The 16,934-nt window shown below is 38.8% G+C and overlaps 1 protein-coding gene across 1 annotated transcript in view; it reads right to left on the bottom strand.

Annotated features, from left to right (window-relative positions):
* The window catches only part of atp9a (ATPase phospholipid transporting 9A), an 83,187-nt gene extending 67,923 nt beyond the window's left edge, over positions 1-15,264 (bottom strand). Inside the window, exons 1-4 of the mRNA XM_088937478.1 lie at positions 15,132-15,264; positions 8,778-8,922; positions 5,033-5,146; positions 1,796-1,904 (exon numbers count right to left, since the gene is read on the bottom strand). Of these exons, the coding sequence (XP_088793604.1) occupies positions 1,796-1,904; positions 5,033-5,146; positions 8,778-8,922; positions 15,132-15,199 (436 nt within the window). The 5' untranslated portion in view covers positions 15,200-15,264. The remainder of the gene's footprint in view (positions 1-1,795; positions 1,905-5,032; positions 5,147-8,777; positions 8,923-15,131) is intronic.
* Positions 15,265-16,934: the final 1,670 nt, after the last annotated feature.

The raw sequence follows: 16,934 nt of genomic DNA, 5'->3' as shown, positions 1-16,934 counted from the left end.
CAGGATTCTTTCAAACTCACAAGATTCATCCCCCCCTCCCCCACTTTATTTTTTTTAAATCCAGATTCTCAAAATGAAGCTCTGAGCTAAGAAATCTCTGGCTTGCATATAAAAAGTTCAACATTGGTCTAAACTGGAAAACAATAAATCGCACGCATACAAAAACAAACTGTAAGAAACGCCTCAATCAAAAATGCATCGTTTCTCCACTGTGGGACAAAACAAGTTTCAACAGTCTCCTCTGAAAGTCATTTCCTACTGGCTAATTCACACTGAGAGCCACAAATCCCCCCAGGGCATGTGATTCAGGGGATAAAGGTATGTGTTACAATGTGTTTATGACTTCAAGAAAGACGAGCCACCTGACTGCCGGCCAGTCTTCTCAGGGTGGTCATTCCGAGAAGCAGTGAGTTACAGGACTGAGTCTGAACCCAGACACACTGGCAGAACTCCTGATAATAGGGCTCACTGCCAAACTCATATAGGAATGGGCAGGCTGCCACTTTAAAAGGGGAAACTACCGAGCTCTAATGACTGATAGTGAAGTCCTCGAAAGAAGCACAGAAAAAAAAAAGAGGTTTCATGGAAATGGTCTTCAATATTTTTCATATTTAAATTAACAATATTAACACCAAAAGTTCTTTTGGTGTTAAAATTCTACATTTCCTTGAGCGCATCGAGAATTCTCCCTAACTGCACTTCCCTCTGGTCTTGTAAAATCCAACACTACAGGATTCATGGACACAGTGCTCGCTCAAATATCGATGAGGAAGGGGCTGAGCTTGGCAGCAAAACCTCACTTTTGAAACAGATAAAGTCATTTAAAACGGATAGATTTTTGAAGACTTCTGCTTTTAGTTTGTGTCTTTACATTCTCATTTATGTATTAGAAGGAAGGACCAATTAGCCTTTGAAAAATCTATATATTTAGTGTAAAGGTACCTAAAGTGATTTTTCAGGCAGGAGACATGCCCTCCACAGCTGGACACAAAAGAAAGACACACTTACAGTAGCTGCCATTTAATTCAAGAAAACCCTTTCATAAATGGTTGCGGCTCATTGTGAAAAAGCTGTATTCTAGTGCATTCAGAGACGCTAAAGTACCAGTAAATGAATTCTTTGTACATCATGTGGGGCTTGTAAGCCTCCTGCTGAAATTTATACCATTATACAGCATTTTGTTGTTCAAAATGTTATTTACTACAAGTTTTCAGGGAATACCCATCAATGGCCGTGGATTGTTGCATGCACTGTACCGTGCAATAAAATGCTTCAGAGATGAAATGTTTTTTTGTACTTCTATGAACTATGATGTGATGTTGGTTTTCTGTTACTTTTTTCAAGTGAATCTGATCAACATCGGAGAGCAAGAAAGAAAACCACACACTATTTGCATGCTGTGCAAACCTAAAAAGCATATGACTGTTTAAGATGCAAGGCATCATAGCTTCCTAAATTAAGCAGAATTTTAACTATCAAGTAACTGTTATAATGGGCACAATCACTCCTTTAGAATGGTCTCACTTAATAAAACGTTACAATAATTTGAAATTTGTATGACATAAAACTACAATTTAGGAGATGTTTAGTCTGTTGACCACATAAAGCATATATAAAATGTAGCATGAAGAGAATTGTATGCCTGCTGCATGGGAAATCCAGCATGGATGTTATATTATATCGACAGAAAACAGTGAGATAAACATTACAGACAAAAATAATGAGTATGGTTACACAACCCAAAGTTTTTTTCCCCCCAAAACACCAGACAAACACAGAAGCAAGTGGAGCTCACCTCTGGTTGACAGCTTGCTGTAAATCTGCGAGTTCACTTCCTTGTCCCGAAGAAAACATCTGATCTCTTCCACCGCTTCACGAATAATGGTGATTATCAGCACAAAACCCTGCAGGACAACCAACCACACTTTCGCCAACTGTGAGACCATCAAACCTTTCTTTCCTCCTAACCTAAAATAACTAAACTCCTCAAATGACTGAACAGGTTTACCTGCAGCAGTGCCACAGCATCAGAATAAATCAATATTATTTATGAAGCCAGACACATCAAAAGACACATGTTAAAACACTTTATGGTTAGGAATGTGCCTGACCCTTTATCATCATCAGTTATTTCTCAAACTACTCCACCAAAAGGTTCTTAATTCTGCTGAAACTGTTTTATTTAGCACATACAGGGACAATATTTTAAAGCACCTCAACTTGCTCCTTGAAGCTTGGCCTGGATTAAATCAACACCCTTACCCATCAGCCTGTTGCAGATTACAAACCCTGTACTTTATGGTTTCTTTTCTCTACAGGCGTCTTGATTCTACCTAAAGTACAAACTAAGATGGTCAGGTCCCCACTATATTTTGGGCTCCCCCACTTTCTTCAATATATTTTATATCCTCCTCACCCAAACTAATCTTAGTCTTAGTTCAAAATCACTACACAATTTTGTATCTAAAAAAATCAACTTTATTTTATAGGTTTGTAAACTTTTTCCACCAAGAAACTTGGAATTTCCTATTGAGCTGAAGACAATGCAATTATGGCAAACTTAAGGCAAAGATTTATAAAGCTGCAAGTAAGATAATGTTGTAGATATAAAATACTATGTCAAATTTCTACATTTTCTTATGTGCCACAAAGAACTGTTTTATTTTAACTAACATATTCATATTTTATAGCCTGTAATATAAATTATTCCAGTTTTACAACTGCTGTGACCACTGCTTCCTCGCTGGCTCTGGCTCGATGAAAACATAACTTGTAATTTTACAACTGGTATTTAAATGTTGAACCACAAGGGAAAACTGAATTAACCGTTGTGGTTAAGTTCTGCAGCTAATGATGTAGCCTGCCCTAGAGAAACTGATAAACAAATATTGGGAGTTTTGGTCACAAGACTCACCGCTGTATTGTGAAATCTTGGCGAGTGGGTTTTGTATTAAAATAAACTCAGAAATGATGTTTAGGAGGTACATTTTATCGAAAGACAAGAGAGGTTTTGTTCTTCTTTTCAACAAATAGCGGTCAGACAGGCAGCAAATCTTCTTCTAATGAAGGTTGTAGACCATGGGTGTCAAATTCACTTCCTGTAGAGCCAAGGGCCTTCTGGTGTGCGTTTCAATGTAATCCACTTTATCACCCTAAAGATTGGCAGAGTTGTTTAATCTAATAATGTTCTCAGATGGTCATATTTAATATTGTCACAGGTTTTTTTTTTTTAATTTAAGGCTTAAAGATACTTTCAGTGAAGGCACATTTGCTCCAACTTCTTTCCAGTTCATCAAACGATCCCATTAGGACAGCGAGGGCTTACAGTGTCAAACACCCCATGTAAGCTAACATAGTGTTTTCAAATGAGCCAGTTTAAAATGAGAACGCACTAATCATTTGAGAAGCCTCACATCTAACGGGGTAAGCCTCAACACCACTGATCCTGACTGCCTTGCCTCTCCAGCTATCAAGCCCTCAGTCTGTGAGCCAGCTGCTGTTACAGAAAGCCTTTCTAGCATAACTGAATACATACAGAGTTATTAAGGCTGTTGCTGTTTGAGCTCTCCCTTAAACAGCTAGGCAGCCTGTAAAGCTGCTTCTTAATGATATAAGCTGGTTTCTCGATTTATATGTGCTTGATATTTTTTTTCCCCCAAAGTCCTAAAATGTGAAAGTGCTCCGAGACTTGCCTGGAGGGTTTAATATCTCCATGGGAACACATCGTAGAAAGGTTTGGTTGATTTACCATTTGCTCACATCACTGGACACTTCTGAAAGCACTCTGAAGAGGTGTTCATATTGGAAAAGCATTTGTTTGGATGGACTGACTGTTTCATCCCTGGTTCTCCAGAATGCTGTCAAAATGTTCCATGACATTAAAAATATATATATATATAACCCTTCCTATCATTTATCTCAACACTACTTTTCATGTTGAGGTGGACTAGTGCTTGTGCTGATGCTGACATTGTTTCAGAGACTAAGAGTATCCTCAGGACACTCATTGTAAGTTAGCGGCATACTCTGTAAATGCAAGGATGAACCAGCACAGCAGGAGGAAATTGCTCAGGGCAACCTATTTATTCTTCTGCCAAGATTCAGTCCCTTAGTTCTTAATTTCCCTCAACAGGAGAAGCATAGTCAGAATGACAAAATAAATGGATAGCATTCACAACGGCTACAGAGACTTAAATCCACATCATTTGAAATCGGTGTGAAACGCCTGTCTGCAAAGGATTTTAGAGAATCTATTCTTAAAAAAAGAACCCTGCTTTTAATTTAAAGCACTGATGCGTGCTCTACTACAGTCCAATGTTGTGCTCCCAGACGTATTGCTCTAGTACGTAGTGCTCTTGTATCATATTGTATGTGCCCAAAAGTGAAAGACCTAGTAAAATGCTCAGAAGAGTTACCACATTTCAAGGCAGGCACTGCTGCTTAGGGGAACCTCAAGAAAGCTGCACTGCTACTGATGATAATAATTATTGATATTAAGAAGAAGGAATGGACGCAGGCAGTGAGGGGCCTAAAAAGCAGGAGTCAGTAAAGCAGGCTGGCTCACGCTGCAAGCCATTCCCTTACACTCCTACAGAGATGTAAGCATGTTTTACATTGACAAATTATCAACACCCAGACATCTGAATGTGGAAAAAGTATGAAAGAACATCATAAATCTAGTAGGATAATGTAACTCGTGCACAAATAAACTCAAATTCAATTCAAACTCAATTCCTGGAGGGCCCAGTGCCCTCTGGTTGATTTAGTTATTTAACTGCATAATTGTAATACTTCTAATCTGGCTCCCAAAGCATACAGTATATAAATAATAGATAGCTGTACCCTTTTACCCTTTAAATGAAGTGGATGTTTTATATAATCTGCTGTAAAACAAAAATGTCTCAAGAAAATAATAAGATTAATTGACTACTCCAGAGATTGAGTTTGAAACTGCTAATCCAAATGTCGAAGACCACAAGGGGACATCGCACACAAAAGATCTTAAGTACATAAAAATGGGAGATGGTCTTACCAAAGGCACCCAGTATGTATAGAGGGCACCCAGCCGGAGCTCTGAGACAAACTGGGAGCAGGCAAGCAAGAGGAAGTAGAGGTTGAAGAAGTACTTGAATTGATTGAAGAGAACCTGGAACAAAACAAGAATTATGTCATAGAAAAAAAAACGGCACAAACACAGATCAGGATTTGAAATTTTAAATTCGCTTTACACAATTCACTTAGTATTCCCACTTCCTTTACTGTCCTTTAAAATGTCTCATGCTGACAGGCTTACCTTAAAATGTGAATCTTATTATCTTATTTAAAATCCATTGAGACAAGTTTCAGTTCCTACACAATTTTCAATGATGAGGATAAAGCACAGTTAACATCGTTGCGCATTTTAATGACTCTGGTGATTGGGTCATGAATGCATATTGTATATATAGTACATCAAATGAATCCCAGCTGGCTGCCACAATTCATAGTAAATGTAATCAGTAATTGCACATATTTATGGAATTCATTTTCACCAGTACAGCTAATGATTTCTTTTGACGCTGGTATATGATAATGCTTGCAATAATCATTTGACACAAAACTTTGTTGTTAGACCATAGACCTTTAATGTAATATTAATATAAATTTTCATATTAAAACATACTAGCTTAGCACATCACTTAGTGACCATTGGACAGGGAACAGAAAACACGTGAAATGTCAGAGCTGTGATTTATTTCGGATTGTCAGAACACAATTTTGACGGTAGTGACAAGCCTAAAATTTAAATTGAATAAAGGTCAAATGTAGTTGGTTGGGGATTTATCTGTTACTTAACATGTTTTAATACGTTAGTGTTCAGTTTCAATTCAAGTTATTGGCGTCTAACATTTAAAAAGAGTGATTCAGAAATAAGTATGAGAAACTGTTTAAAAAGGTAAAGTGGAGAGGAAACGAGTTAATGTCGACCCCTGAAAAATGTTTAGGCTTTGAATGCATTTATAAATTACTTAATATTTAATTAAACCTTGAATTGAACTCCTTTTCCAAAATGAACTGGTGGTGACTCAGGCACATATATTGGTACCATGCACAAAGAAAATTACTCATTGTGTTAAAGATGGGCTACCTTTCTGTGATAACGAACAGTGTTGGTCCATACTGCATACGTATCCTCAAACAGTCCCCAGAGAAGATGTTAACATCTGATTGGAAATGCTTCCAAACATCCAGTTAAACCACCTAATCTATCAATTAACATGGATTCTCTATGTAAAGCCAATGAAAAACCCACTTTCTTTCATAACAGGTTTCTTCACTTGTGGGTACTGAAAATTTCTGCTACTTACCCACTACTCTTAGAAATATATATGACCCTGAACCTTGGGATTCAGGGCAGAGTTCACAATAATGTGTTACACTAATTCAGCTTTACTGCCTTACATTTATATCTCCTTTTCAAGCACAAAGATGAAAGTGTCCTCTTACTGTAAATGGCATAGGTGGAAAGTAAGAGGTAGTGTAGTCTGGACTGGAGCACTTCTTTACACTGTCGAACAGATATCTGTAACTAACTTTCCAGCCACACTCGTAAAGCTCATTCTTTGAAATCAAGAAATGTTGGTAATTCTTTCAAAGAAGTTTGGATAAGATCCTCTAACGATCCTACTCATCACCAAAAAAAAAACAACTATGACAGGCCACTATTTTACATTTTCTGTTTATGTATAATAAGTGAGAATATATCTATAATGACAAGTCCCTCATCCCAGTTCTGTAGCACTGCCCACACTGACCAATCAAACCGAAAGGTTTTACACACGGACCACAGAATGCAAGAACTATGATGAATTCCATTAACACCACAGTGCAACTTGATGACAGAGCTACAGCTAAAGAACTTCTACGCAAGTCATCACTCATGTAAAAACATCAGAACATATCAGGCCATCAAACTCCAACACATACAGTACAACACTGAGCAGACCTCCGAGTTAATTTCAGTTTTCTGAATTCATTTTGAATTTCTTTCACCAAGTTAATGATCAAAAACACACTGTCAATGCGTTTGAAAGCAAGGCTACTCAGTCTAGCGCCCCTTCAATCCCATCCACTGCAAAATATGACTGCTCATTAGCAGGAGCATTATAATAATGCAGGTTCTGGTTGTACCAAAGTACTACAATAGAATGCATTGTATCACCTATACGTTGTGCAGCCCTTCATAATGGTATGTGACAGATGAAGTGGTTGTCTGACAGCCACAAATTCCTTGACACAAATCCAATTAAGGCCTTGTGGGACTATCCAAACTTTGGACCAAAGTCAGATTGAAAAACTGACTAACAAACTGGGTCTTCTGGAATATTCTACAAGAAATTTTGGAGAAAATGTCTATAACAGTACACCACTTGTGTATGGAAGTACAGAAATAGAAAACCGTTAGCTATTTTGATATTTTAGTTCGTAATACCATTACATAGATTGTTAAATCTTTCAATTACAATGTGTGTGATGCAATACTAGCATGTTAAACAATATACGTCATTAAAATAAATTCAGCTTTCGTACTGTTTAATTATAACCCTAATATATGGACTATGAATCATCAACTTGTGTTGCAAAGCCTCATTCAACATTATTGAGTAAGTATAATAATAGGGTTTACATCTCATCCAAGGTAAGAACCAGAAAGCGATTAAGCAACTCCTTTGAGGCAACATACACTGTAAATGTGAGTCTGACAGCAGCCAGCCTGTTTCCTGCAGCAAAATAAAAATAAAAACTAAAATTATGAATTTCTGAATTAAGAACGAACGTCTAAGTTAGAAAGGAAAATGTGCTTCTCTCCAATGTAAATTTCTTCTGTTTCACTACTAAAGAGTGCACTTATTCTGTTCTGTCATAAAAGCCCCGAGACTATGTTTAAGTGTCTGGCAGTTCACCAACAGCCTGATTATATGAAAAGCAGGCTGGCACAGGTCAACAGAAACCTCACGGCAAATTTAAATTGAGTCACTATCGCAAAAACAGATAATGACTGGCAAAGCAGAATTTTACAGCTCAGCCTTCTTCAAATACAGTAGACCTTCTTTATAAGTGAACAGCAGAAGACCAGACTCATATTTATGTGACTGTCAGCCCTGAGGCAAAAGCACTTGTACTTCATCTTTCTGCATCTTTTATTTCTTCTAAAAAGTGGGCTATTTCAGAACTACCACTAAATTCAGAGCTCTTTTCACTTTCAGAGCAGTGCAGGTATTATGAATAATTTACTTACAGTACGTGTCCACAAGACAGCTCTGGTTTAGTGATAAAACATGATGCACATCTATAACCCCAGCTGAACTTTTGTTGCCACCATAACAATTAATTTTTTTCATTGTATCAAATCCACCTCTTTGTGAACAAGTGAGTGCTCATAGCATTTCCTGATGGGAGGTTGCAGGAAAGTATGGCCAAATTCAGAAAACTGAGTTTAGGCCACTCCAGACATGCAATGTAAAGTATACTCAAAGTGCACCATTGCAGTATTCAAGATATTTCCTTTTATTTTGTATTTGGTTGCCAAAGAAGGTGAAGAACACCGAAAATCAACAAATTAACACAAAAATAAAGCATAGTGTGGTTATCAGATTTGTTTTCTATGGAGCAATGAGTTAATTCACCAATATGTTGAAATGGGTCGGCAGGGTCAAATGGCTGCTCACTTTTAATGTGACTCTCAGTCAAAGGTTATCTTTGAATTACAAGAGATTCGAAAGACCGCGAGCACTTACTCCTGGGAGAAAAGAGAAGAAGTTGTACTTCTGGTTGTTGATAACATTCCGTGGGTACCTCTGGTCCCGTTTCTCAGGGTGGCCGAGCCAGACTGTGCGAGGTCGGAAGTCTCCCATCCCACAACATCGCGACCAGGGACAGCATCTGAAACGAGAGCTCGCAGTCAGACGTGCTGTCAGCTACCTGCTCCACCTCTCCTCTCTCGGGTATTGAATATTTTCTTTAAGAAAAAACGAAACAACATGGCTTCCCGAGCGACTCCACCAGTCCAGGACTTCAAGACCGCGTCTTGCCACTAGATGACCCTGGTTCCATTCATCCATCTTCTAACCACTATACATCTGATCCAGGGTTGCCAGACACAGCCATCTCGCAGCAAGACGTGGGCACAAGGCAGGGAACACCCTGGACAGGATGCCAGCCCATCACAGGGCAGACACAGACATACTCACACCAAGGCCAATTAACTTACCAGTATGTTGGTCTTTGGACTGAGGGAGGAAACTGGAGCACCCGGACAAATCTCACATGAACATGAGGAGAACATACAAGCTCTATGCAGATTGCATTCTAGGACTGAAATTAAGCTCCAAGCTCCAAGATCAAGTGTACCACTGACTCCAATCAGCATTAAACCCTCCTGTAGGTCGTTATCAGAGCACCCCTTCAGTCCTACCTCACCCTCTCTATGTGGGTACAATCCTAGAGTATCAAAATCTACTTACGCCGTGCAATTATCACCCTGCAGCTCACAACTGGCAGCCCACTGAAGCTCAGCAGGTGTGAGCCTGGTCAGTACCTAGATGGGAGACCTCCTGGGAAAAACGGTTACTGTTGGAAGAGGTGTTAGTGGGGAAAGTAGGGGGCGCTCACCCTGTGCTCTGTGTGGATCCAAATGCCCCACTATAGTGACGGGAACACTATAGTGCAAAAAAAGACACTGCCCTTTGAATGACATGTAAACTGAGGTCCTGACTCTCCCTGGTCATTAAAAATCCAAGGGCTACTCGAAAAGACGAGGGGTGTTACCCCGGCATCCTGGCCAAATTTCCCTCTGGCCTTTACCAATCATGGTCTCCTAATAATCCCCATCTCTGAACTGGCTTCATCAGTCTGCTCTCCTCCCCACTGATAGTTAATGTGTGGTGATTGTACTGTCACACTTCAGCTGCTGTTCCATCATCCAAAATGGGGGCTACACACAAATGGGTGGTGGAGGGGTGTCTCCATTATTTGTAAAGCAAGTAATGTCCAGGAAAGCGCCGTATAAGTGTAAGGGATTTTTATTATTACTACACAAGATGTTCTACAGAGTCCTGTGCTGGGATGTTTATTTGCTTGTTGCCTCTGAAACAAACTCATCTTATGTTCACAGGTTTTGTTTAGGGTTAAACTGGTGCTGCAAACACCAGTTATGCAAAGTTCCTGACTTGTTGACAACTGACAACTGACAACATAGAATGAAGATAGAAACTCTGGTATTACTTTTTGACCTTTATATTTTCATTTGAACCATGTTAGAAATAAGTCTTTCTTCCATCAGTATAACACTGCACAGTTAAAAAATGTGCTCTGTCTGTTTGATGCAGAAATAAGGAACAAAGCCTTACTTTTCTCATGATTAGCCAACCCTAATACTTTACTTATATCAACAAGATACTAAAAAAGCTTCATTATGTCCAGAATTCAGCAGCCCATGTACTAACTTAAGTCTGCATCAGCACATAACTCCAGTGGTCTGTAAACTGCTTTGGCTCCCTCTGAAAATTCAGACTTTAAGATTGTCCTGCTTGTATATGAGCCACTGAATGGTCTAGTTCTACTGTATTTTAAGGATCTTATGCATGGGTACAGTCTGGCTGTTGACTTTAGATCTGATAACTCTGCTGAAGACCAGTATACAACAGTGCCTTCTGATGTCATACCAGGTCTACAGAAATCAATGCCCAAACCTAGACTCTGTGACCATAGGCATTCTCAAAACCGTAAAGCCTTTAATGGTTAACGTAGTCTTGATTTTGGTTTCCCTAAGTCAATTAGGCTAATAAAGAATATTAAGTAAAAAAAGAATATTGTAGATGAACTGCGATGTATTGGAGTACTGAATTCTTTTTTAAAGAAGTAAGAGCACAATATAACAATTACAAAAATGATCTTAGAGGAAGCCTTTACACCCAGAATAGCTGCTTTACCATACTGCTGATGGAGTATTTGTGGAGGCTGAAAGAGTCTATCTGACATGCTGAACAAGAGATTGTTACTGTGGCTGGACACCTGGGTCATATTTTACTACCCATCAAAAACAAAACCAAATGCTTCCTTTAATTCAACCCAACCAGAAAAACCTATGTTTATTTTATGCTAAGTAACATGAAAGACTTAAAATGTAGGATAGGATTACAGTACTCATTTTGCGAAGATAGTATTTTTTGCTGAAAGCATTTATTTAACCTGTTTACTCTCCTGTAAACAGGTTACTGTTTGCCTCCATACTTTCCTTGTTGTGGACAATCAATGTTCCTCCTCACCAGGTTTGCCTATCTCTTCCAAATAAAATGTCATGTTTTTCAAGTATGGAGCACAAGTCTCCATTTCCTCTAAAACCAAATTAATCTGGACATTGAGCATAAATACAGATTTGGTGGGTACACCACCCTGGACAACCCCATTTCTAACCTTACTATAATGAATTCCTTACTAACTGCACACACTGCGGCAAATGTGTCTAATTTGCTAACAATATGCTTGATTTTTTTGCATACTTAAAAAATCTACTCATATACTGCCCAACTACGCTGAAGTCAATCACAAGTCAAAAGATGCTCCTTTCCTTGACATAAATAACCTGTATCTCTCAGAAAATCTTACTTTTGACTGTCATCTTCAGGGAGTAATAAACAAATAAAGTGCATCTGCATTTTATCATTGCGTGTCTACCCACTCATCTTTTTGAAGAACACTTCTAGAAATGTCAAATGCAGGTTAGTTTCCCACGCCTTGCTCAAACACAGCATGCTGCTACCTTATTAAGATAACTACTGAGGTGTGGCTCACCATAGTCTTTCATTCTGTTTACCTGAGGGCCAGCCCAAACAGCCTGCTAATTGTAGTTTGAAACTGCTTTCATGAGAATGCGAGAATTTTAAAGAAAGTTTTCTAAATTTACATGACCTTTTGACAAAATTCACAAAACACACTCCAGGATACTCTGTCAAGACTTCTCCAATCTCTAAATACACTCACTACTCACAAGCTACTGTACACACCCTTTCCTATCCTCTTTCTTCAACTGAAATATTATAACCTTCTACTGGCCGTTACAGTACAAAGTAACCAACTATACACAAACATCAAGTACATATCTGGAATACTTCATTAACATTTTTTTTATTATTTTGTGTTTTATTTAGTAAGTTAAAGTCTTAGTGTATATGCATTACGCACATCTATTAATTTAGTATGATGCTTATGACTTTTTCTCTGTATCACATCACGTTTAATATGAATAGTGAGAAGAATTTCCATATACTGTAGGACAGTCCCCACACAGGCAGCATATGACAGAATGACACATGCATGGTCATTTCAGACAATACTGTATGCATTTCAACAAGAACACCACCTCCAATAATCATCATCCAGTATCACAGTAATGCATAGCACAGCGCCAGCAAACTACAGCAGCACACTGGTCTCCAGCGATTTCATCCAGCCTCCTTTGTGACTTCTGTCTGAGTGAGTGGATGTTTACCGTTTACACCCCTGACCTCAGAAGTTGCCTCTGGAATGCAGGAACACAAACTTCACAACCCATTTGCACAGAATCCCTTGTCAAGCTCACATCCTGTGTCTAGGGTGTGCTAATCTCAGAAAAAAACTGCTTCCCAGGGAATGATTTTCCAAGTTGTTTCCATGGGCAAACACAAGCACTGTGCATGCAGGCACATCAGAGACAACATCAGACATCAACATTAACATCAGAGGGTCCACATCAGAGACACCAGTGATAAACCATATGCAGTAGAGCATCAGGTGACCATGGTCTATCTAAATAATCATACAGGATACATTACAGACCTATCTCTGTCTATCTAATATTATAAGAGGTACAAAAGATATTTCTGCATCCCTGGCAGTCAAATACAGTTTTTAAATGCAGTTTCTTGTCCAGTCACGTGAAACATCGATCCAGCAAGCTCTTAATAAGGGAGCGCTACCGCCATTATTACACAACATCTGCAGCGATTATCCAAAGTTAGAAAAACATATTCCAGTATTTCCATCATTCTTCCAAATGCACAAAACTGTCACACGTTAGGTGGATAATATTGAGAAACTGACTATTTTAAGCAAATTACAATACGCCTAGATCTATATAAATTGATAACATTACTCGAGTTAGGATTTAGAATTTAATATAAAACACAATTTTGCCAGAAGCCAGTTAACATACCAATATATCTTTGGACTGTGGGAGAAAACATGAGGAAACCCACACGAACACAGGGACAACATACAAACCCTACACAGATGGCAACCCAAGTCCAGAACTGAACCCAGAGGTCCAGCGCTGTAAGGCAGCAATGCTAACTGCTGTGCCACCTAAAAGCAATATTTAATATTTAAATTGAAAAAACCTTAAAACATTCAGCCTTACAGAATCCAATATCACATGTGGTTTCAGACTCAGAATCATTGAGCATCGTAAAAATCTTGCAATAATAACAACGATGTAAAGAAGAAGCTGAAACTCATTCAATAACTTTCCATCTCATTAGGAAACATTTCCAGACAAAGGAATCCATTTTCTGCAAACTCATCGTAAGCTCTTAAGCTTACTGTTTAAGTTCTTCAGTATCTGGAACTCTGCTGTGGGTATAGAGAGAGAAAAATGCTATAATATTGAAATCATCTAACACAGAGAAGTCTCTGTAATCCCAGAGGTCACAAATATTCAGCAGCAATGAAATCATGTTGTAATAAAACATAAAAACCAACATCTGCCCCAATCTATTTCTTCCAGTTATACCCCTCAATTGCACAAATGTATTACCTTCTTTTTTACATTTACTGGTTTAATTCCCATAACACATCCTTCCCAGAAGAACTGCACGTAGGACAGAGAACAGGAGAGAATTTCTTTACACAAAGGGGTGTGGGTGTCAATGAAAGCAGATGACACAGGGTCCTTCAAGAAACAGGTAGTTGAGACCTCAGTTCAGGTAACTGCCAGCAATCCAGAAAGGTTACATGGGCTCAATGGCTGCCTCTAGTCTGAATGTTCAGCTGCCCATTATATACTGGTATTCTGAGTGAAACCATTAGAAATAATGATAATTTCAAAGGTTTTGCTATGTGGCCAACATTTAAAATGGAGAAGAAATTACATCGGAGCTCTTACAGTATAAAAACTTTATTTCTTTGCCAGCAATAAAAAACAAAACAAAAGACCAGAGAACTCCCCGTTTTCAAGCCCCTGCAAGGCCTTCAGATTCCCTTCCCTGCTAGGAAACTGGCGTCCAAGCCTTTGGCAGTCCTCTTTGGCTTTTTACTCAACAGTACTAGGTTCACATGCATAGATCTGAGATTGCTTCGTCTAATATTAGCACAGGAAACCCCGGCCCTGTATCAAGTACGGTAGAAAGAAAGCAAAACCTATTTGTTATTCATAGAGCTTTATATCAACGATCAGATCAAGGACCTGTTATCATATATTCAGCAACCGAAAACTGGTCAAACGAACCACGAATGGAACAAAACACTCAAATCATCAACAGGCCATGTTTAAAAGCATTTTATATGATCGCGTGTATTTCTAAGGCAGCTGACGAGGTTTAAAAATATAAACCCGGTAGCCACTAATGTGGTAAATGCCTGAAGAGCTCATTTGCAATACAAAACAAATGCTTTCAATGAGGGGTACGAAAAAGGCCTGTAAACTGATCTCCGCTGCAGTTAAACAAAGCAAATGGTGAAATCCGGGACGAGGCAGGTCTCCCCAATTCTGCCGATCGACAATATTCAAATGTTTAATACGGTGGGGAAAGGCTAGTTACGTGGTTGTCATTATTAACACAGCGTACCCGGAACAAGGATACCTGTGCCTCTACGCGGAGGCTGAAGATTGTCTCGGTAAAAGCGACATACAGATCTTGGATCAAATCTCTTCCACACACATAAAACCACCGAACATTAGCGAAATAACCCCATTCGTGTAGGAAACACATAATCAAGTCGGGAACAAAGCGAGAAATACACTAAGAAAGCACTGAACAGCAACCCTTTTTACAAATTCACGTTCATTTTCCAGAACCATTTATTCACCGATTTTAAAACAGCGTTTAAGACCTTACCCGTTCCTGTGCCTATTATCGTGTCTCTTTTTGTGCCGGACAGGTTGCAATGGGATATTATCCGTCATTTCTAAAGCCCCCTGCTAGTGTCGGTAAAATTCCTGCTTCCCTGCAATCTGGGCGGAGGCTGTATGGTTTAGCAAGCAGGCTTACAGGCGGACGCGCTCACTACATCGCCTGCTCTTTCTGACTGAGCAGGAACAGGGCAACCGAGGGGAGACGCAGGTGTAATCCAGTTTACAGGGTGTCTTCACCCTTTCCTATCCCTTTCCCTAAAGAGGGAACCCCCCTTTATCCCTGAATAACTCTAAATTTCGAGTTTCTTAGGTTTGAACATACACTAAAGATTAGGCGATTGGCTGTAAAATGTTAAAATCTAAATATGAAAGGCTTAAATTTGAGTTATCTACAACATAAGCACAGTTTTTATTTGTAAGTCCTATCCTTTCTCGGTTGCACTTGAACTGTCTCTGAAAAATTGTTTTTTTTGTTTTTGATTAATGCTACATCTTAACCGTGTGATGTTTTACAAACACTCTGCATGTTTTGTAACAGTGGATGGAAACACATCGTGGAAACAATGAAGAATCAACAAGATAATTGTCAAAATCAATACAGCAGTTCTTCGGCATTGCTAAAATGAAGTTTGAAGAGATGTTTCTTAGCGTCATTGACTTTAATCTGAAAAGATTAACAGCCTCTGGAAAAAACGAAGACCCATTTTATTCATTTTCGGTTTTTTTTTATTGTTATCGTGTAACACGATTTGATACGCTTTCAGTCAATAAACCTTCCATGACGTTTACCCATTATAGACTTATACCACTATATATTGTTAAATTAACCATTTTCCCTTTGCTTCGTTTTTAGAAATAAAAGTAGGGCAATCATAATTAAACCACTGAATACCTTCATGCAAAAGACATGTCACCTTCTCAGTAACAGTAATAATATTGGGTTAGTATTAATTTTAGGTTGTAAATACCATCCTGAATATAAAGTCGGAAAAAAACGTGCAGATATATGATTTCCTTCCATCTGTCACTTAAGTTAAATCGAGACGAAGTTTTCATTCTCAGCCGCCTCCTTGCTACTGGTAGTTTTCCCCAACGAGGTCACAAGGAACAATTGTACAGGAAGCCCGCAGAAAGGGAGAAATTCTTAATTGTTTCACACCGTGTTACGTGTGATCTGTATAATTCTTCAGAGTCGTATCTGATAAGAATATAATTTCTCGTGAAAAAATAATTTTCCCAGGTAAAAGAAAGCGTCTGAAAAACCGTCTAAATCTGATCAAACAGATAGATGTGTCTGCAAGATCATTTCTTTTTCACAGAACTGAAAGGTCTTTTTCAAACCTGCACCTGAATTACTGGGACTTGGTTGTTTCAATATGCTGTACTCAACATGGTCTCTAAGCAGCAACAACAGGCAAGGTTGCCTTGTGTAGGTTCACATCCTAACTTCGAATATTCAAATCAGTAAACTGCTAATGAGTACCTTGAGTGGAGAAGAATATGTTCTGACTGTTCAACTCTTCCCCGATAAATTGTTAAAGGAGTGAGAATGGAAATAAGTGAGAAGTGAAGATGAGATGATGTTCTGTTTTATGCAAGATCTATGAGCTACCTTTTTTTTCTTGTGGGTATAAAATGTAGATATATTCTCGAAGATTACAGGATAAGAAATCTCTAGTGATATTTTGGGTGGCACTGTGGCACAGTGGTTAGTAATGCCACCTCCCAGCCAGGGCCCTGGTTTCAGTTCCTGTGGTGCTGTCTATGTGGAGTTTGTATGTTCTCC

The sequence above is a fragment of the Atractosteus spatula genome, chromosome 19 (assembly GCF_055471065.1).
Source record: "Atractosteus spatula isolate fAtrSpa1 chromosome 19, fAtrSpa1.hap1, whole genome shotgun sequence".
Classification (NCBI taxonomy): domain Eukaryota; kingdom Metazoa; phylum Chordata; class Actinopteri; order Semionotiformes; family Lepisosteidae; genus Atractosteus; species Atractosteus spatula.
The sequence above is the reverse complement of the archived record's forward strand: the minus strand, read 5'-3'. Positions and strand labels throughout refer to the sequence as shown.